At 55.5% G+C, this 22,266-nt stretch overlaps 1 protein-coding gene across 1 annotated transcript in view; it reads right to left on the bottom strand.

Annotated features, from left to right (window-relative positions):
- The window catches only part of HMCN2 (hemicentin 2), a 170,223-nt gene that overhangs the window by 112,094 nt on the left and 35,863 nt on the right, over positions 1-22,266 (bottom strand). The window contains exons 9-19 of the mRNA XM_055351348.2: positions 20,858-21,002; positions 20,251-20,372; positions 18,857-19,129; positions 17,589-17,730; positions 16,881-17,008; positions 16,253-16,366; positions 13,773-13,922; positions 4,189-4,389; positions 3,450-3,545; positions 2,998-3,125; positions 1,970-2,114 (exon numbers count right to left, since the gene is read on the bottom strand). Coding sequence (XP_055207323.2) covers positions 1,970-2,114; positions 2,998-3,125; positions 3,450-3,545; positions 4,189-4,389; positions 13,773-13,922; positions 16,253-16,366; positions 16,881-17,008; positions 17,589-17,730; positions 18,857-19,129; positions 20,251-20,372; positions 20,858-21,002 — 1,644 coding nt within the window. The remainder of the gene's footprint in view (positions 1-1,969; positions 2,115-2,997; positions 3,126-3,449; positions 3,546-4,188; positions 4,390-13,772; positions 13,923-16,252; positions 16,367-16,880; positions 17,009-17,588; positions 17,731-18,856; positions 19,130-20,250; positions 20,373-20,857; positions 21,003-22,266) is intronic.

Below are 22,266 nucleotides of genomic sequence, written 5' to 3'. Positions count from 1 at the left end.
CAGGAGTTTGAGACCAGCCTGGCCAACATGGTGAAACTCGTCTCTACTAAAAATACAAAAATTAGCCGGGCTTGGTGGCACATGCCTGTAATCCCAGCTACTCAGGAGGCTGAGGCAGGAGAATCGCTTGAACCCGGGAGGTGGAGGTGGCAGTGAGCCAAGATCATGCCACTGCACTCCAGCCTGGGCAACAGAGTGACTGCGTCTCAGAAATAAATCAGTAAATAAAAAGAAAAAGAAAAAAAGCTTTCAATGGGAGAATAAAACTGGAACAATCCCTGAGCCACCACTGCCTGCCATCGTCAGTTTTTTTGTCTTCCCCATACAGAAGGCAGCATGTGCTTGGGAACCAGCTGCACTGATTCATTGCTCTGGGGCTCTGGACAAGCCACTTAATCTTTTGGTACCCATATTCCCTGATCAGCACAAAAGCTAATTTAACCCCAGTTCCCTGGTCGTCCCTTCTGGAATGGATAGATGAGCAGTGTTTGCAGAACACAGTGAGCTTAAAAACAGGTGTCACACCCACCCTGGGCACCACTCAGATTCGCAGGCTTGAAAACGGGGTCTCTAAGGGGAGCGAGAGAGGGGTAACTAGGCATGGAGAAGCCAGGAGAGGAATCCAGAAGCCAGGGGCTCTGACGCTAGCACTTGGAGCTCCTTTAGGGAGGAAAATGGCCTTCTGGACTCCCAGGTCGCCAAAGCCAGCAGAGGCCCATAAATATTTGCTGAACAGAAGTGAACTGAGCCAAGAGAGACTGAGCCTGCTCATGTTAGCCCCGCAGAAGCGGCTGTGAAGGCGCAGTGGGAAGTTAGGGGGTGAAACTGAGTGGAATCATATATAGAAACTAGCAGATGCCTGGCATGTGGTACACACTCCACCCTGGATGGCGATTCGGATCTGGAATTATGAGGGGATGGCACCTAGAATTGCACCTGAGTGCTCAACCCAGCCCTTCTGAACTTTGCACTCCCCTATAAAATGGGGAACGTGCGTTCTTCCCACTAATCCCTTGGGGGCTTTATGAAACAAACAAGAAAAAAGACGATATTAACATACTTGGTAAATCACAAAATACAACCAAATTTAGTTTGAAACGTCTCATCTTACATTAAAAAGCACAGTGGTTCTGGTTGGGTAAATAAAAGAACCCAGTGATGTGGGCAGGAGAGCAGTTGGGCAAAACACTAAAAATTCCAAAAACGTACAATCTCTGTGATGCAAAACTTAATCCACATTAATGGGTTTATCCTAAGGGAAGAATTGGTCACGTAGGTACGTGGTCACCTACAATGTGTAGGTACAAGGCTGTTCATACCCGGGGTGTGGGGGATGCGGTGGGGAGGGGGGTACAGATATTCAGGTAATTAGATAATCAGGGGACATGATCATCCCCTTATTAAACTGATGCCTCTGAAGCTTAATTGACAGAAAACAGAACAGCCATAATACCTTGTCATGGAAACACTTCGGTGCCAAGACAATGACAGCATGTGATCCTATTTGGTTTTTAAATAGGTTTGTAAACAGGTAGATAGATTAGATGGATAGATAGATAGATAGATAGATAGATAGTTAGATAGATAGATAGATGATAGATAATTTTTATATAATTTATAAGAACATGCAAAGAATCTGTATGTATCATGTATAAAGAATATATATTCTATGTATACATAGTGTATATATATACTACACATAGGTGTGTGTGATATACATATAGAGAGTGTGTGTGTATAGAGTATGAAAAGAGACATGCCAAAATGCAAAATCTGGTTATTCTTAGCTACTGGTATTATGAGAGTATTTTTTTAACTTGTCAAATCCCTAATTTTCCCACAGAGAATATATATGATTTGCGCGATTTTTTAAAGCAAATGCATTCAAGATCAAGTCACCTCTGCACATTCCCCCACCCCATCATGTTCCCTGCCCCACGACCACCACCTCCGAGACCCCAGGACTCACCCTGGACCACCAGCTCCACATCCCGGTGCTGAGAGCCGGCCGTGTTGGTGGCCACACAGCTGTACCTCCCCGCGTGCTCCTGCAATGCTCGGTCAAGGTGGAGGCTGCCGTCTGCTCGAATGGAATGCTGGCTGCCAGGTGGGAGCTGGTGGGGGTGAGGAAGCACCAGCTTAGCCTTGGGCCTCACTCAGAGGCAGCTGAGAGAGAACCCTCGGGAAACTATGCTGCTCATCAGGCCAGTAGGGAGCAGCCAGGCCTGAGAGCCCGGGGGCTCAGAGAAGGCTGAGGAGCTCTGTGAGTCCTTCCCGAGGGCCCAGTCAAGCCCTCCAGAGACCCTGTAGGGCTGGGTGGGCCTGACCCCTACATACCCTGACCCCACCTCTCCCTCGGCCAACTGGACCAGGGTGAGCCTGACCCAAGCTGGGCCCACGAGAGTCTCTCCTGGGAATGCAGAGTTGGGAAGGCACCTCTTTGCAGCCTGCAGGACACAGGGACCCGGTGTGTCTGAGACCAGGCAGAAGAATTGAGGAAAGGGAAGAGGTAATGAAAGAGTCAATAGGAGAGGGCAAACAGAAGAACACCAAGAAAATCAAATGGACGTGAACTGGTTGATAAGGCAACCACTGTACATTCAGCGTGCGCCGCTGTCTGGGGCAGATAGGAAACTGCACAGCTCACATCCCTGCTCTGGAATCATAAGAACCAGGGAGACCACTGCATTGAGACTGGGCCTCCACTAAATCCCTGCTCCCTGGCCCACAGCACTCCTGAGGCACACGATTGCCCTGCAGAGCTCCCAGGGGTCCAGCAGCCATGACCCATCTGACAGCCGGCGGGACTTTAGAGGGCAACAAACACCATCAGTGCATTATCAGAGAAGGTTCTGAAATGGGGCCAAAAAGAGGGTGGAAGGAAGAGGACACTCCCAGGAGGGGAAACAGCCAAGCAGAGATAGAGAGGTGGCTGTGACAGCCTCCTTCTTCCCCAGGTGCCACCGCCCACCGCACCCAGAGGAGCCCGGCACTCACGGGCTGGCCGTCCTTGAGCCAGTGCCTTTCCGGGAGGGGCCGCCCAGCTAGGACGATGCAGGGCAGGGACACAGGCTGCCCCTCCAGGACCCGGACGGTGGGGGCGCTGCTGGCGATCTGTGGTGGGGCTGTGGGGAGCGGAGCCGGTGTCAGCCACAATAGGTGCCCTGGGTGGTTGTCTGGGGGACAGAGGCTCCTGCTCCCCTCTCCCTCCCCAGGGAACTGAGAGATGCATCAGAATTGGGGATCCTAAAGGGTCACAGAACCCCCAGGACATTGTCCAGGACGCAGGGGCACAGGTGCTGCTCTTGGAGAATTTGGCTGTGGATTCGTTTGTTCCAACAGATGGGCCAGGAGAGGCTCCCTGGAGGCGCCCACGGCCTTGCTGTGCCCCTGGGGAGCACCTGCCTCCCACCTCCCACCTCCCACGGCCCTCAGATCCACCAGCGAACCATGACCAGTGACGATGAGCCGGGCCTCAGCCTGGACCTTCCCAAAGACGTTTCGAGCTTCACAGACATATGGGGCCTGGTCTTCTGGGGCCACACCTGAGGGGCACAAGAGAGGCAGGTGTGACTGCCAAGGCACACCACAGCTGCAGCCCCCATGGGCTCCAGCTCCCCAGGTGCAGAGACAGCCCCTTGGCATGGCCTGGCCTTACAGAGGTTCAGGAGGGAAGGCTGGGATGGTAGAGAGGGAAGGGGTGAGGGACACTGCTGGACCTTGGAAGGTGAGAAAGCCTCAGTTTGCTCATCTGTGGAATGGGGGTAATTGGCCTGTACCTTGTAGTGTGATGGGGCAGGGTTGACAAAGTGCCCGCCCTCGGGCCTGGCGTGTAGTAAACAGTGGGTGGTAGGGTAGGCGCAGTAGTAATTACGGTAATCATAGTAGCTTATATGTGTGTGACAGCACGTGGCAAGAACTGTACAGATTATCCACACAACAGCCCCATACAGTGGCTGCTAATCAGCCAGGTGGGTAGTAGATTTCATGGTCGTGATTATGAACAGGGTCAGAGTAGTGGAATGACTTGGCCCGAGCCACCCAGCCAAAGTGTGACCGCGTATCAGCCTCTGCTCTATGGTCAGTGCTGGCGGTCAGGGTCCTGCTCTCAGCCACCTGGCCTGGGGTTTAGGGTGTCAGAGGCCATCCTGTCTCCCTGCCCACCCCCCACCAGCCCCAATCTCTTACTTTCAAAGAACAGCACTCCCGAATCCGGCTGCTGAGACCTACTGCCTCGCCCGGCCCCCAGCCTGAGTCCCAGAGGCTGGCCATCTCTGCGGCGCCAGGTGACCGTCGGGGGCGGGCGGCCTGTTGCCCGGCATGCCAAGAGGGCACTCCTCCCCAGCTCCACAGTGACATCCCGGGGTAGCTCCATCAGCTGGGGCGCATCTGCAGGGAGGTGACCAGTCAACCATGCCCGGAGGCTGGACCTGCTCAGCGGCAGGTCCCCAAGGAACTGCCTCCCTCTCCTCCCCCTGTACTATTGCCCTTGTGAACCTAGGGGCCGACTCCTGTCCAGGGCTCCAGGGTCAACCTGTGCTGAGTGGCATCCACCCCTGGAGAGCTCTTGGGATGAGGCAGAGGGAGTGACTCGTGGGATGGTGCATGGGGTCTCAGGGGCCTGGCTTTACCCCAGAGGTGCAGGGGAGGGAGCAGCATGCCCACTCCTGGCTGTGACACCTCCCAGGAAGGGGCTCTAAGGAGTGTTTCTGAGTCTGATTGTGACCCGCTGACATAGGAGCTGAGGGTGAGTTTTCACTTCTACCCCTGCCTACCCTCCCCTACCCCTCGCTTCCTCCTGGGCCAGAGAGGCTTCCTCTTGGAGGTGTCCTGAGCTCTCCTCTGATGCTTAAGCCCCTGGCCTAAGCCAGGCCCACTTCTGTGGAGGGGAGCATGGCCTGGGGGGCCTGACGGGACTCAGCTGCCATTTCCACAGCCCCTTCTATTGCCGCCCTGCCAAACAGCCAGCGTCGTGGGGGATTATAGGTCTTCTTCACCCTCTTCTCTAGAGCTTGCCCTGTTGGCTGAACTTTTTTGGAAAGAGCAGACAGAATTAAAACTTGCTTGTTATAAATAACGTGACCTTATACATTAGGGTCTGAGCTGGGCCACTCAAGATTGAATAGGGGTTGCATTAATAGTGACCCCAGGACGACTGGCTAAACAAGGGCTGTCCTGGGAACCAGGAGTTATAAGACATTCTAATAATATACAAAGGGCAGAGATTCCCCTAATTCTTGCTCCACACACCCCAAATCCCACGCCCTTCCCTAAGGTAACCACTGTTAATAGCTTGCAGTGTTTCTTCCAAATCATTTTTTTCCTAAGCATCATTTGACTTTTGTAATCAGGAGAAGAAAAAAAGAAGTTATTTCCCAAAACAGAAACTCAAGATCCTGTCTCTCCTTCAGCAGGCCAGGAGCCAGTCTGAGCCAAGTGGGTCCAGGGCCTTTCCTCGGCAGCCTCTGGGCACCATCCTCAGGTCCTTGTCCCAGGCCCCTGCAGCAGGGAGGTCCCTGGCCTTTTTTGTTTTAACCCTTTGAGTCTGATACCATGGAAAAGCCTCTACCTCTTTGTTCGTTCCATCTGTCTCCAGAAATACCCTTCATCCATCCAAATCATGACATCAAATTTCCCTCCTGGCCTCGGGGATTAGGGAAGTTCCAGGCAGATATAAACACAAGTTGGAAAATTACTGCGAGGAGGAAGACTGTCTTGGACCCAACCTCAGACACCACCCTTTCTCATCGGGGCCTGGCAGCCGCCGAAGCTCAGAATCCCAGAATCCCAGAATCCCAGAAAGCCTTTCCTTGGGCCCGCCCTAGACAAGGTCACTGTTCCTGCAGAGCCCTGGCCCCCAGGGGTGCAGCTTTGCCATACCTCACCTACCCGGAGCAGAACACCACAACAGCCTACCTTCCCCAGCTGCACCCAGCCCGGCCGCAGAGCCCAGCTCCAGCCTCCCACTCCAAGGATGCCTCTGATTCCTCTCCTCCCAGACCGCTTTCAATTCCCTGCCCTCCTTAGCCCCAAACAGCCCCGCTTTGTCTCCTGACTCTGGTTTGTTTGTTTTTGTTTTTTTTGTTTGTTTGTTTTGAGACAGAGTCTCGCTCTGTCGCCCAGGCTGGAGTGCAGTGGCGCAATCTCGGCTCCCTGTGACCTCTGCCTCCCAGGTTCGACATGGGGAAACCCCGTCTCTACTAAAAAATATATATATAAATTAGCCAGGCATGGTGTTAGGCACCTGTAATCCCAGCTACCCAGGAGGCTGAAGCAGGAGAATCGCTTGAACCCAGGAGGCAGAGGTTGGAGGGAGCCGAGATAGCACCACTGCACTCCAGCCTGAGTGACAGAGCGAGACTCTCTCTACAAAAAAAAAAAAAGAGAGAGAGAGAGAGAGAGATGGTGGGGTCTCGCTATCATCTAGGCTGGAGCACAGTGGCGCAATCATAGCTCACTGCAGCCTCGAGGCTCAAGTGTAAAGGGTACCATTTGGTATCCCTAAGTGACAGGCATGAAGACGAGCACTTATTGTAACCATAATTTCACTCATGGCTCAATGAACTCATAAGTGGATATCATCACAATCCCCATCTCACAGATGAGGAAACTAAAGGTCGGAGAGATGAAGGAACCTGCCCAAGGTCACAGCTTGAAGCCAGTGGCAGGGCTAAGATCAGAGCCCTGGTCTGTCCAATGCTAAAGCCCAGGCTCTCAACCACCCCACCCCTGCTTCCCCCTCAGCACCTGGTGGCTGCCCCAGCCAGAGCTGCACACACCCCCTCCATCTTATTGCAAGAGAGCCAAATCCCAGACTCACTGCTGTGCCCTGGACCCATGCAGACAACTGTGACTCCATGGGTCTGTGCAGCCATCCCTCCCCCTGCTAACCTGGAGCCCCCCAAATAAGGCAGGAGCCCAGGACCCTCATAGGCCAGAGCTGAAGGCCCTCTGGTCTGCCCCTCATTGTACATGTGGGAGGCTGAGTCCCCGCATCCTGCTGAGGTCAGGGGAGAGGCCGGACTCCCAGCCCAGTGCTCTGCCCAGGGCCTCATCTCTGCTTTCTGGCTCCCAGGCCCCTCCTCACACAGACTCCCAGGTGACCCTCTGCCGTGACCCAGGGAGGACAGCGAGCTGGTTCCATGGCCACTGTGGCTCCACAGGAATGACCCTTTCTGCCTTAGCCACAGTCAGTTTTCTGGGGCGGGAGCTACAAGCATCCAGAGACAGGTGACGTTGTCAGCAGCTCTGGAGACTCCTGGAGGAGCCTCTTGTCAGCTGACGGCTGCAGCTGCCTGTTTGTGGGGATGGGGCTCTAAGTGGGGGAGCCTAGAACACCCGGAAACGTGCCTGGTGAAAGGGGCCTGCCACCAGCCTGGGATGGGGCGAGGGGACAGGAGGGGCTGCCGCCTGCAGGGGTGCCCCGTCCTTTTTTTCCTGCTCTGCCTCCCTCCCCCACCCACACATCTGGGACTTCAGCCACGCCCAGGGCAGCACCCCCACCCCCATCTTTCTCCAGCCCAGACCTTCCACTGAGCTCCCTACCCCTGTGTCCATCTGCCCCTAGACACCTCCACAACTCCCCAGCCCTCAGCACAGTGCCTCCCGGCTCAGAACCACCCACCACCGCAGGGTACAGTCCCTGACGCAGCTTCCTTTGTCGCACTCCTGGCAGTGACGGGGCGGCAAGTCCTCCTCGGCCTCATTCCATCCACTTCTCACTGAGTTCAGTCATGGCGGTGGCCCCTGGCTGCTCTCCCTGCCTTTCATGCTGCCCCTGAGTCACCCTCGGTGGTGCAGCAGAGGGGACTTCCCAGGGCACAGGCTGGACCGTGGCTTCGCCTGCCTGAGCCCTGTCTGCTACGGGCTGAACTGTGTCCCCCACAAACCCATATGTTGAAGCCTGAGCCCCAGTGTGATGGTATTGGAGATGGGGCTTCTGAGAGGTGATTGGGGTTGGGTAAGTCATGAGAGTGAGGCCTCTACCATGGGGATTAGTGTCCTTTTAAGAAGAGATGCCAGGGAGCGTCCTTCCTCTCTCCACCCATAGGTCCCAAGGAAAGGCCACGAGAGGACCTGAGAGAAGGCAGAGGCTGCCAGCCAGGAAGAGAACCCTGGCAGAACCCAGCCAGGCCAGCAGCCTGTTGGTCGGCTTCCAGCCTCCAGAGCTGTGAGGAGTGTCTACTGTTTAAGCTCCCTGGTCTATGGTATTTCATCATGGCAACCTGAGCTGACCAGGATACTGTCCCTGGCTCCCGAGGATGGCAGGGCAGAGTCCAGGCGATGGAAAGGCTCAGATGCCCTACCAGCCCAGTGTGGCTGCTGCCTCCAGCCTCAACCCCCAACTCACTTGGCTCACATTTGTAGAGAACCCTAGTACCATCCAGCCCTGGGGTACAAGGATCTGGCCAGCAACAGGCAGGGCCATCCCTCCAAGCTTGGCATATAATTGGTGCATAGGGACAGAGGGAAGAGAGGGGAAGGAAAGGAAGGGAGGGGGAGGGGAGGGGAGGGGAGGGGAAGGGGAGGGGAAGGAAAGGAAGGAAGGGGAGGGGGAGGGGAGAGGGAGGGGAGGGGGAAGGGAGGGGGAGGGCAGAGGGAGGAGGGAGGGGAGGGAGGGGAGGGGAAGGGGAGGGAGGGGAAGGAGGGGAGGGGAAGGGGAGGGGAAAGGGAGGGGAAGGGGAGGGGAAAGGGAGGGGAAGGGGAGGGGAAAGGGAGGGAAAGGGGAGGGGAGGGACGGAGGGAGGGAGGAAGGGAGGAAGGAGCTCGTCTAGGGCAGGTTCAAAGGGAAGGGGTAACTAACTTCCTGCTTGCAGGTGAGGCTGCTGACCCCCTGCAGGAGGCACTCTCAGAGCTGCTGAGGGTGAGAGCACAGACCCAGCTGGTCAGGCCACGCTCCCCTCCCAGGGATTTTCCAGGGGAAAGGCCCTGGTGAAGTCAGATGACAGAGGTGGTGACTCCCCTGCGCCTGCTGCTCCCCCAGCGAAAGGGACACTGGCCTGAAGGCCCCCACTCTGCCTCTGCCTCACTGGGCACACGGGAATGAGTCCCATCCTCACTCTGGGCCTCAGTTTATCCATCTGGAAGGCGGTAACTCTATTTTCACCTTGGTCCTGGTACCTTACAGCTCTAGGACTCCTTATCACTGCCTGGAGAGTCCAGACCCCAGCCTCTGCCTCCCACCCAGGGCTGTGGCTCAGAGCACGGGGGCAGGGCTGGGAGTTGCAGCCAGCTCCAGAAGAGCCCCCTGCGACTCAGTTTGCCAGGAGGAGGGAGGAGTCTCAGGCTGGAAGACTGTGCAGATGGGCAAAGTGGACCCCGGGGAGGGGTCTCCACAGCCCCCTTTCCTGAGGACTCGGGGACCGCTTTTCCCACAGAGGGAATGCTGCGATTGGGCCTAGGGTGGCAGCTCTGCTGGTCAGGGCCACAAGATGCCTTTACTCCTCTTCCTCCATAAGGAAACATGGAAAATTATATTTCATAACTGCACTGGCACAAAGACATGAATGATGCAGGCTGGATTAGTCTTTATCTATTCACTATTGGTCATTTTTTAATTCTGATTTTAAAAGAAATCAAAATTAGAAAAGCATCCTGGACCCCTACAAGTGCAGGGCCTTCTGCCAGTGCCTGCTATGCCTGATGGAGAAGTCACCTCGCCATGGCCCCCTCGCCACAGAGCCCGGCCCATTTCTCCCCAACTCCCCTCCCCCAAGGATGGCTGGAGAGTCTTTAGTGTCCAAAACAGCACATCTCCTGTTCCCCAGCTCGGCCCCCGGCAACCAGGAGCTTCCAGGATGGGACTAAGAAGCAGGGACTGAAATGAGAGGACAGAAAGAGGAGGCATATCCATTTAGTCTGGGAGCACTGGCTCATGCCTGTAATCCCAGCACTTTGGGAGCCCAAGGCGGGTGGATCATCTGAGGTCGGGAGTTCGAGACCAGCCTGGCCAACATGGAGAAACTCTGTCTCTACAAAAAATACAAAAATTAGCCGGGAATGGTGGTGCGTGCCTGTAATCCCAGCTACTTGGTAGGCTGAAGCAAGAGGATCACTTGCACCCGGGAGGCAGAGGTTACAGTGAGCCAAGATTGTGCCACTGCACTACAGTCTGGGTGACAGAATAGGACTCCATCTCAAAAAAAAAAAAAAAAAAAGAGGACACACATTCATTTAGAGAGGAATGAAGTAAAGCACAGACCACAGCTCAGGGCACTGAACTCAGGAGGGGTTGCCACACACAGTCAGGCAACCAGCCATGTGACGAGTCGCCCCACCTCACCGAGCGCTGGTCAGCTCACCCAGCCTGGACACAGGTTTATGGGGGAGGGTGCCCACATGCATTATTTATTCCACACAAGCCCTGAGCAAAGCACATTCTCAGGAAACCTCTCGAGGGCCCTATGAGCACAGCTCTGCTACCACCCTCCTCGTTTCACAGACGAGGAAAGTGAGGCTCCGAGAGGCAAATAATGCAGGCAAATACCAGCGGACCTGGGCATGGAGCCTAGGACTCCTGACTGGCAGATGCCAGGCTCGGAAGGTAATCCACCAGTGCCTCGCAGGCTGGTCCACAAGTGCAGGCTCTCCTGGCACAGAGGAGTAGGATGCCGCCCTTCCTATGCCCCAGACACTACCAGGAAGCCAGCTCTCAGCTCAACAGCAGGAAGCGGGCACAGTACACACCCGTTCCCGACCTCTGCCAGTCTGGCCAGGAAGGCTGGATGACAGCTGCCACCCAGATAGGCAGGAAATTCCATTTCCCACCACCGCTGCCAGACCAGCTCACCCCAGACCCACAGGTGCTGGGCCATTGTCCATCCCTTCCCTGACCTAAACTTAAGGCCAGAGGCCACCAGTGGCCCAGAAAGAAACTCTGCCACAGGGACATGGCTCCAAGGTCAACAGCAGACAGGCGAAGGAACAGGTCTAGGCGGACACTCAGCCTGGATCCCAAAGAAATGAGACTCTGGGCCAGGCACAGTGGCTCATGCCTATAATCCCAGCACTTTGGGAGGCCGAGGCGGGTAGATCACCTGAGGTCAGGAGTTCGAGACCAGCCTGAACAACATGGTGAAACCCCGTCTCTACTAAAATTACAAAAGTTAGTTGGGCATGGTGGCGCACGCCTCTAATCCCAGCTACTCAGGAGGCTGAGGTGGGAGAATCACTTGAACCTAGGAGGTAGAGGTTGCAGTGAGCCGAGATTGCGCCTGGGCACTCCAGCCTGGGCAACAGAGCGAGACTCCATGTAAGAAAGAAGGAAAGAAAGAAAGGAGGGAGGGAGGGAGGGAGACAGAAAGAAAGAAAGAGAGAGAGAGAAAGGAAATAAATAAATAAATATGGGTCTGCTTCAAATAAGTCAGATGCTGAGCAAAGGATGACAATGCCCATCACAACACAAGGTACGCACTCCCTGGAGCACCCTAACTGCTCACCCAGAACCTCTAATACCAGTGTCAGCAGCTGGATCACAGCTCACGTGCCACAGGCCTTCCTTCTCTCTTGCTCACACAGCGTCTCATTTTGGCAATGAGGAGCCCAAGGCTTGCACAGGGAAGCAGCGCCAGGCCCACTCTGCTGGTGAGCATCAGACTCAAGGCCAGGGGCTGAAGGTGCAAGACGCTTGGTTCAGATCCCACCTCTGCCACTCACCAGCTGTGTGATCTTGGGCAAGACATGAAACCTCTCTGTGCCTTGTTTTCCCTATCTGTAAAGGGGATGATGATCGTTCCATCTCCAAGGGTTGTTGTGAGGGTTACATGAGCCAGCAACAAAATGTGCTCTGAGCTGGTGCCAGCACCTGGCAAACACCCTAGAAGCGCCGGCTCGTGTTTCCGTGGCTGTCCTTATCAGGCTCCTGAGCCCATGGCCCAGCCCAGCCTACCTGAGAACCCAGCCACAGTGGAAAAGTCTGAGCACACGACCCTCCTCCTGAAAACCTCTCACCAACCCCCTCAGGGCACAGCCCAAACTCCTCTGCAGCTCCCCAGGCGGGGAGTGACTGGTACCAGGTGGCAGCCGTCCTGCTGCCCCCTCCCCACCCTCTCTCTGCCTCACTTCTCTTGTCACGGGGAGGGCTGCACGTGCTGTTCCCTTTGCCTGGAACACTGTTCCCCAGCTCGTCATCTTTCTGGGTGCTTCTGGTTTCAGTTTAGACATCACCTCCTCCAAGAAGTCTTCCTGGGATTAGCCTTCTCTGGGCACCCACAGCCCCTGAGGATGCAACTTCCAGCCACTTGGTGCCCTGTGCATGCTCATTGCCTGTCCTCTGTTCTCTCTGCCTGAGCTCATGAGCAACATAAAGGCTGATGCTGTGTCTCACCTGCCCTGTGTCCCCAGCACAGGGCCTGGCACACGAGCACCTGGTGACCCTGTGTTGAAGGAATGAAAGACGGAACAAGTGAACGAAGGCTAAGAGCACCCCAAGCCTGAGAGGATCTCAACCCTGAGACAGCACAACCCCCCCAGGCCAGACCCTCCTATCTACGCCTACTCCAGCCAGAGCCTGGCCCACCTTGGGAGCTCCTTGGCTGCCCCAGCCAGCCCTGGCCCAGCCTGGCCCATTCAGCCCAGACCAGCACATTCTCGATTCTCTGCGCTTCCCTAGAACTCTAGCACCTGCCTCTCTCGCCGTGGCCTTGGCAAACACTCAGAGCCTGATCTGTCCCAGCTCTGTGTGCCAAGGAGCTGTGCCCACAGCTTCCAAGCAAGTCCCAGTGCCAGGAACTCCAATATGGGACAGAGACATCCCGGAAGTCACAACTGAGGCCATGCACTGGCCACCAAGGAATTTGGACTCCACATCTGCAGCAAGTGAATGATCACCCCTCTCCCCCCATTTACTAAGCAATCACTATGGGCCCAACCCTGTGCTAACAGGCCTGATTTCACTGAATCCTTGCAGCAACCCAAGGAGGGGAGTCGTACAGTCAGCCTCACTTTACAGATGGGAAACTGAGAGAAACTGAGGCTCCACGGCATGACCAAGGCATATAGGTGGGGACAGAGACGAGACTGGAATTCTCATCCCGAGCTGAACCAAACTGTCTGCGGTGGGCCTCCAAGCTGGTCCCAGAGATCCCCGCCTCCTGGTGTTCACACCCATGGGTAGCCCCCGCCTCCTGGTTTCACACCCATGGGTAGCCCCCGCCTCCTGGTGTTCACACCCATGGGTAGCCCCCGCCTCCTGGTGTTCACACCCATGGGTAGCCCCCGCCTCCTGGTGTTCACATCCCAGGGTAGCCCCTCCCACACACACTGCACCAGGGTTGCTCTGTGGGACCAAAAGAATAGGGCAGAAGCGATGGCTTGTTACTTCCAAGACTGTGGCTTCCCTCTGAGATTGTCTCTCTCTCTCTTTCTCTGGGAGCCTCCTGCCAACAGCCCCATGAGTGAGCCTAGAGTGGATCCCCTAGGCCCAGGCAAACCTTGAGATGACTGCGGCCCTAGCCAAGATATTGATTTCAATCTCAAGATGGACCCTGAGCCAGAATCACCCGGCCAAGCCACTTTCAGATTCTTGATCCTCAGACTGTGAAATAAATACTTATTGTTTAAGCCACACAATTTGGGGGCTATTTGTTACCCAGCAAGAGCTGATGCATGCACCGCCTCCCCTGGACTTCCCCTGTCCCCACATGCTCAGGATCCACATGATGCCATCTACACTGGCCACTTGTGTGGGAGAGCTTCCCCTCCCTACTCAGAAGCAGGCAGAGGGCTGGGAAAGGGGAATGGGCAGGGGAGGGGGAGACAAGGTATACACTCACGTCCAACCGCCAGCTGGATTTCTGCAGAGGCGTCACCCAACTCATTGACAGCCCGGCAGGTGTAGGTGCCAGCATCTCTCTCCTGAGCCACCGGGATCCGCAGCTTCCCAGAGCTGGAGCCCTCAGGGGCCAGGATCATTTCAAGACCCCCTGGACCAAAGAGGAAGAAGCATCAGGCCGGTGTCCCTGGTACCATGGAGGCCAGGGTGGGAGGTGGGAGCCTGACCCTTGGCTCCTGCGGCTGCACAAGGTTGGGGCCTGGGAGACGGTGGGTGGAGGCAGGTTTAAGCCCCAAGGTCAGGACCCCTGGGTCCAGTCCTGCAGGGGGCTTGGGCCTTCCCTCTGTTGAACAGGGTTGGGGCTAAACCAGGCCCTGCATGACAAGGCTCATCATCCAAGAACTCCATGTCTGGACCTCCCCGCTGGTGTCCACTCCTCCACCCCAGGTCCAGGCTGAGATCTGGGTCAGCTCTGGGAGGGCTCTGGGGAGCCCTGAGCCCGCCATCATTTTTCTTTTTCTTTTTTTTTTTTTTTTGAGACAGAGTCTTCCTCTGTTGCCTAGGCTGGAGTGCTGTGGCATGATCTTGGCTCACTGCAACCTCTACCTCCCAGGTTCATGCGATTATCCTACTTCAGCCTACCAAGTATCTGGGATTATAGGCACACACCACCACACTCAGCTAATTTTTTATATTTTTGGTAGAGACAGGGTTTCACCATGTTGGCCAGGCTGGTCTCGAACTCCTGACCTCAGGTGATCCGCCCACCTCGGGCTCCCAAAGTGTTGGGATTACAGGCATGAGTCACCACGCCTGGCCCCCCCGCCATTTTTCTTGCCTGACTTCTCCCCACCCCTGAGGCCTGATGGACACACCTGATTCTAACCGCCCTTTTAAATTTAATTTAATTTTTATTTTATTTATTGCAGTTAAATATGCATAACATAAGATTGACGATCTGAACCATTTTTAGGTGTGCAGCCAGCTCAGTGGCATCCAGTGCATTCACACTGTTGTGTGGCCATCACTGGCCTCCACAGAACTGTTTGCATCTCCCCAAACAGAAACTCCATACCTATTCAACACTAACTCCTGGTGTTCTCCTCTCCCCAGTCCCTGGCGAACACCACTCCATCTTTTCATCTCTATGAATTTGACGTCTCTAGGTAACTCACATAAGTGGAATCAGAGAGTATTTGTCTTTTTGTGTCTGGCTGATTTCACCTAGAATAGCGTCCACCTAGCAGGACATCCATGTAGCACGTGTCAGAATCTCCTTCCTTCTGAAGATGGAAGAATATTTCATGGTAAGGCCACTTTTTAAAGTGGGGCTCTAGGGCTGGGTTGACGGGGTTCTTGGCCAGAATATGCAGTGAGGAAGGAGTCCAGAAGCCTGTGCCACCCACTTGCTGGTGACCCTAAAAAAAACGCTCAACTCTGAGCTAATATCACCTGCCCTGCCTTTCTCAGAGTCAGGGTGAGGCTCTGACGAGGTCCCAGGCAGCTGCTGCAAGGAATGGGAGGGGACAGTATTGCTGACCCCAGTTGACCCTCAAGAGGGAGCCCAGCGTACTGCTCCCAGAAAGACCTAGTGCGACCCCAGCACCCGTCCGTCAAACTCCAGCCTGGCAGCAGGCACCGTGAAAACGCTCTGCCCATGACCTCAGGGCCTCAGGACAACCCTGTCATTATTGCTGTCATTTTCAGATAATCACATTATCGTCGGCACTATCACTAAGAATGCCAAGCACAGCACATGTGCCAGGCTTGTTCTAAAACCTTTGCACATATGGCCAGGCACAGTGGCTCACGCCTGCCATCCCAGCACTTTGGGAAGCCGAGGTGAGTGGGTCACCTGAGGTCAGGAGTTCCAGACTAGCCTGTCCAACATGGTAAAACCCCATCTCTACTAAAAATACAAAAATGAGCCAGGCCTGGTGGTACACGCCTATAATTCCAGCTACTCCAGAGGCTGAGGCACGAGAATCCCTTGAACCCAGGAGGTGGAGGCTGCAGTGAGCCGAGATTACACCACTGCACACCAGCCTGGGTGACAAAGTGAGACTCTTGTCTCAAAAAAATCAAACAATAAATAAAACAAAAACATAAAAAATAAAACCATATGTGCATATGAACTCATTTAATCTTCACGCAACCAACCTATCTTTGATTTTCCAGATAAGGAAACTGAGGCTCAGAGATGCCAAGTCACGTGCCCAGGGTCACCCAGGGAAGCCGGAATTCAAATCTGGGCCTGGCTCAGTGCTGCTCTGAATACCTACAAGAGCTGTGTCAACACAGGCTGGGGGTGAGGGTGGGGGAGCTGGAACCCACCAGCTCTGACAATGGCTGGGGGTCAGGGCGGCGGGGAGCAGAACCTGCCAGCTCTCCCCAGACTCCACATTCAGGACACCCCCACCTCCCCTCAACACCCTGCTTTCTGGAAAGCTGTTCCTTCAGGGCCCCTCCCCACCAACACACCTCGATACCAGATGACTCGGGGCAGGGGAACCCCAGATGCCTCACACACCAACACAGCCTCCTCCCCAACGGCCACCAGCACCACGGCATTTACAGCAGAGACTGACGGTGGGTCTGTGTGGGGAAGAGATGCAGAATTTGGGACCAACCTTCAAAGGTCATAAAGAAAGTCTTCCACGGCTTCAGGGAGCCCCCTCCCTCATCCCAACTCACCACACCGGCCTCCTTGCTGCCCCTGGAGCACCCCAGGTTCAATGCCCCCTCCCGGTCCCTCCACCTGTGACCCTATTCCCATAGTGACCCTAAGGCAAGGGTCACTGCCTCACAGAGGTCATGACCGAGTCCTGGGCATGACAGCCGCTTCTCCCTCGCCCCCAGCACACGTCCCTCCCTCGCACCAGGAGGCTCCCAGTTCTTTGCAGCACCTTCAGCATCGGGAAGCATCCCATTGGCCTGTGTGTGCCTTCTCCTTAGAATATAAGCTCCACCCAGACAGGGACCATGTGTTCATTGCCGTGTCCCCGGTGCGTGACAGGTAAATGCTCCATAAATACTGATGGATGGGAGGGAGGGAGGAGGGAGGGAAGGAGGCCCTTCTCCTGTAAGGTGATGCTTGTGGCCTGGGTACCTGTGTAGTAGAGGGTGACCGTCTCCTGGTCAGTGCCAACCTCATTAGTCGCCTGGCAGCTGTAATTCCCAGCATCCTCTGGGGCTACCCCCTGAATAATCAGGGTTCCTTGTGCGTCCACATGGATTCTAGAATCATGCCATAGAAACACATCAGGTCACAAAAGGGGTTGCTCCACAATCATCATTAATAACAAATTCACTATCAATGCCACTAGCGATGACCATTCTGTACCGTTGGCTTGCTCTAGGCCTGTGCTAAGCACTTTATGTAAATTTAATTCTCGAGGCTCAGAAAGGTAAGATGACTTGCCCAAGGTCACACAGCCTGAATGGTGGGGGGTGGGATTTGGGGGCGGGATTTGGGCGTAGGTCGGCACAGCCTGAATGGTGGGGACGGGATTCAGGCACAGGTCCACACAGCCTGAATGGTGGGGGCGGGATTTGGGCGCAGGTCCATACAGCCTGAATGGTGGGGCGGGATTTGGGCGCAGGTCTGCACAACCTGAGCTCCTGAGCGCTGATCCCACACTGTGGCATTCTTATGTTTCCAAAGTGATCTCACTCTGGAGTCTCAAATGATCCCAGGAGCAAGAAAGGCAAATTCTGTTCCCCATTTACAGGTAGGAAGGCCAAGGCCCAGAGAGGTCCCCTGGGAGTCCTGTCCACCTGCTGTGAGTCCCTGAGATTTGTGTCCTGGGCCCCTCACCTGCTGTCCTCTTGTAGGGCTTGGCTCTCACGGCTCCAGGAGATGTGGGGTGTGGGATACCCAGAGGCTGAGCAGCTGACCTTCACCTCCACACCTTGGGAGAAGTGCTGGGAGCTGGTGTGGATGCTGACCTGTGGGGCCTCTGTGACCCAAAAAGTGGATAGGCGAGGATGAGCCCATCAGAGCAGCCGTGCCATCCCAGGCACCCCGCCCCGGGCTCTTCCCCTCCCATAGTCACAGATGGGCAAGACAGAGAAAGCAAAGACCCCAGAGGGCTTCAATCCCCCGGGTGTGGCTTCTCTGGGAATTGGGTAGACCAGGCGGCCCCTGAGCACATCCCCAGGCCACATGGAGGCTGATTTTCCAACAATCCCGGCCCGGAGCCCTGTGCTCCTAGAACGTCCACTCCAGGCTGAGCGCTCTGGGGAGCCTTAGGGAGATGTCAGGCAGCTGCCAGGGCTGGGGATGGCTCCTGTCTTCAGTGATCTTGAGGTTGACCCCAAGGCCTGCCCTACTATTGGCCACAAGCTTAGATTCTAACCTGGCCATTTGGAAACTAAGAACAACAGGCTGGTCAGACTCAAAAGAGCTCACAGGCCCGCACATCCAGAAACAGCAACCACAGCCCTCCCACACTGGAGGCAGACACAGCTGGTGGATTCCCTCCTTCCTGCAGAGCCTAGACACAGCCTCAGAATCCTGCCCAACACACTCTGGCAGCCACTCAAGAGCCGCTGGCACAAGAGAGAATGCTTGTTCAACATGCTTGTTTTTACACTTGGGGAGGAGGCTCTGTCCAGATTCTGGGTTCTTAAAACTCCCAGATGGGTGCTCTTGGCACTGCCTCCTCCACCCCCATCTAGTCAGTGCTGCCCGATCTCTGCCAAATACACCTGACCTCTGAGCTTCCCCAAGGTTCCAGTATTCAGTCCCCGCCCTACCTATTGGGCAGGGTGCAGTGGGGAGTGGGGAACAATGGAGGGGCTCGATGGCACGGAAAAAGGACAAGACACAATTGAAATTGGCTTGGTGTACAGCAGTAGAAATTTAAGTTAGATATTAGGAGGAACTTCCCAGCAGTGAGAGCCATTAGACTTTGGCTAGGAGGCTACAGTATTCTCTCTCCCTGAAAGTTCAAAAAACATTGAAAAGGCTGCTATTGCCTGCCAGAGACAATGTCTGAGCAGAGGGAAGGACTCACGGCTTCTGGGGTAAACACCAGGTCACATGTTGAACTAGGGGAACAGCAGCAGCAGGATGAGCCTCACCTCGCACCAGGAGCCAGACGGATGCCTTTGTGACCCCATTGGCGTTGCTGGCCACACACTGGTACCTCCCGCCGTCTGTGGGGATGATGCCACTGATCTCCAGGGACAGGTCAGCCAGCTGGGCAACTCGGCCCGTCGAGGCCGGCAGGACTCGCCAGTCCCGGACCCACGTCAGGTTGTAGGGGGCCTCGCCTAGGACCCGGCAGGATAGGACGGCAGTCTCCCCTGGGGACACGGTCACGTTGGGAGCAGGGACTAGCTGCGGCAGGGGGTCTGCAGGGACATGAGCACAGGAGGAACCAAGGAGCTGAGGCAAGGGAGGGGGTCATCGTGCAAGCCCTGGTGCTGCCCAGAACCCCACCCTGAGGTGCAGGCCCACCCGAACCAGATCATTCAGGACACGTCAGCTAGCAGCATAGGGTGACCAGCATCTGCTCACCATCCGGCATCACCCCCGTGGGAGGTCACTTCTCCCACCACCATTATACACCTGCCAGGGGCTGCACGGTACACGCCTGCTCTCCAAAATACAGCCAGTGCAATGTGCAACAAGCTGGACACCCATCTTCATGCCTCCGAGCTGAAGATGCCACGCTGAGGAATAAAGCCTTGGAAGCCTCCAGCCAGAGGAAGAGAGTAATGTGTTCAAAACGATTCTCTGTACCAACAGCAGGGCTATTTATAGCAGCCAAATATGCCCCCAAGGAGGAAAGCGCTAAGCAAACTGCTATCTGGATAGCAAAAAGCCACAAGAAGTGGCAAGATCAGAGACTGCTGAACATAGAAAAAAACCTAAAAGGGAGTAAATCAAATGGCAGAATGGAGGGATTACAAGTTATTTTGATCTTCTCTTGGGTTGTTTATATTTTTCCAGCTTTCCTACAAAGAGCATGTGTAGTTTCTGGCTGTCTATGTAGAGTGGCTGATCTTTCCACGCTTACGGGTTCCTTTTTTTCTCTACAAAGCAGCTTGCGTTCGTAATTTTTCAAATAAAGCCAATTTCATTTGGAGACAGTCTGTGGTGTATCCAACCTCCCCAGCTCGATGGCGCCATCCTGGCCGGGACTTGGAGGCACGAAGGTTGTCCCGACCACGAGATGGATGGCGGCCCCTGAAAGCCGAGCCCCGAGAAGTCAGAGTTGGGATCAAAGCTGGGCAGGGCAGGAAGACCCAAGCCGGGTCCTCAGCCTTCCTCCAGCGGAGACCCACAGGCCGTTTCTGGGTGAGACAGCCCCACATGAGGGGCAGCAGGCAGGTGGCAGCCTGGGCAGCCAGACCCGGGATGACGAATTGTCCCAGCAGCTGGCTGGAGACTCGCCTGGAGGAAATCCTAGGGGGAAGAACCCAAGGAGAGGGTAAGGAAGGGGTACATGGAGGGGCCCCAAGGGACAGACCTGTGACAACAATCTGGGCCTTTGCTCGCCCGGTCCCAGCCCTGCTGACGGCTGTGCACTCGTACGTGCCCTCCTCGGCCTTGGAGGCCCGCAGGATCTCCCAGCTGCTGTTTCCCGACTCCCTGCAAACAGGGAACAGTGGGAGACGCACAATCACACTGACCCCCACTCAGGGTCCCCCCCGACTTCAGTCCCCTGAATCCTGCCCAAACGGGAGACCCCAATTCCTCTGTGAGATGCGGTAAGAAGACGCACACAGCCAAGCACATGGAAATTCCATGACATGTTGTGTGACTTGGAGTCAGGCCCTTCCTCTCTCTGAGTCCTGGGCTCCCATCCTTCCTGCCCTGACGCATGGGTTGAGTTTTCCAGGAGCTGAGGAAGGCCCCCGGCTCCTTCACCAGCTGATGGCCCAGCAGTGGTGGGAGTCTCGGAAAAACTCTTCTCCATCCCTGGCTGCACTGGAAGTCCCAGGCTGGGCTGCCCAGGAGGATAATGACAGAGACCAAGGTCTCTCTCCTGCCACCCACTCCCCTGAGATCCCTCCAGGGCCTCAGCAGCCAGGAGCCCTGTGGCTGGGGACAATCAGCTGCCGTGGGCCACTCACTGAAAGTGCCTCTCTTCGCCCAGCCTGGCTTCACCTCGCCGCAGCTGCAGCCGGAAGGGAAGGGCGCTGTGCACCGAGCAGGAGACCAGCAGGGGCTGGTGCAGGTAGCCATGGATCCTGGGGGCCATGCTGACGAGGGGAGCGCCTGTAGGCGGGGACCAGGACTCAGAATGTCTCCACACCGCCCCTTTGCCACACCCAGTGACACAGAGACCTGTAGGGATGCACCAGCAGCCAGGAGGCCAGGATTCAACCCCTGGCTCCCCTGGTCACCACTCTAAGCTCAGTTTTCACCTCTGCAAAATGGGGTGATCATGGTAGCATCCTCGTCCTGTTGTCCTGAGGAGCTGGTGAGAAGTGGTACGTGGGGAACTCATGGCACAATGCGTGTGGCATCACCAGCTCCCCTAGGCACAGCTCCTGGGGCTTTTGTGGTTTATTAGACTATTCAATTCAAGGTTGGCCAGCCTGGACCAGGCCCTTCCACTACACTGTCTCAACTGTATGAAATCTGATGAAATGCTACCAACTAGGATTAGGCTCCCCAGGGGTATGGGTGGGTTTGTGCAATTGCTTCTCCGCCTAGAACATCAGTTTTATCGAAATTTGTTAGAAAGAAGCCTTTTCATTTAAAAATGAGCCCACCAGTCCAGGCGCGATGGCTCACACCTGTAATCCCAGCATTTTGGGAGGCGGAGGTGGGCAGATCATGAGGTCAGGAGTTCAAGACCAGCCTGGCCAACATGGTGAAACCCTGTCTCTACTAAAAATACAAAACTTAGCTGGGCGTGGTGTCGCGTTCCTGTAATCCCAGCTACTCAGGAGGCTGAGGCAGGAGAATTGCTTGAACTGGGATCCAGGAGGCGGAGACTGCAGTGAGCCAAGATCACACCACTACACTCCAGCCTGGGCTACAGAGCGAGACTCCATCTCAAAAAAAAAAAAAAAAAAACACAGCTAGAGGATGGGTATAAATGCAAAATTCACACACATTTTTGAGATAAAACCAGAGACTTCAGTAAAATCTCATAGCTTGTAATGAGCCCCATGGGACCCCTCCCTGGCCCGAGCCTGGTCTTGGAGTGACACAGTCTCTTCCCTTGGCTATTGGAATTACTTCAATGGAGAAGTCTGAGAAACTGCCCCGCTGGGTCAGCCATGGCCCATCAGAGCTGGGTGCCCCCTGGCAAGGGCTCAACCTTTGTGTCACCGTCTCCCCATCCCCGCCAGCAGAGGAGCCCAGCAGAGATGCTCCGGGAATGAGACAATGCACTAGACCTCCTCGGAGCCCAGGCTGGGGATGGGAAGGCGGCGGTGACATCATGCTCCAGGCTCCCTGCCACATCTGTCCCGGGGGGGAGGGGTGTCTGACCATCCAGCCACGTCCTCGGCTGTGTGCAAAGCAGTCG

This window comes from Gorilla gorilla, chromosome 13 (assembly GCF_029281585.2).
Source record: "Gorilla gorilla gorilla isolate KB3781 chromosome 13, NHGRI_mGorGor1-v2.1_pri, whole genome shotgun sequence".
Classification (NCBI taxonomy): domain Eukaryota; kingdom Metazoa; phylum Chordata; class Mammalia; order Primates; family Hominidae; genus Gorilla; species Gorilla gorilla.
This window is presented reverse-complemented; position numbering and strand designations above follow the sequence as displayed.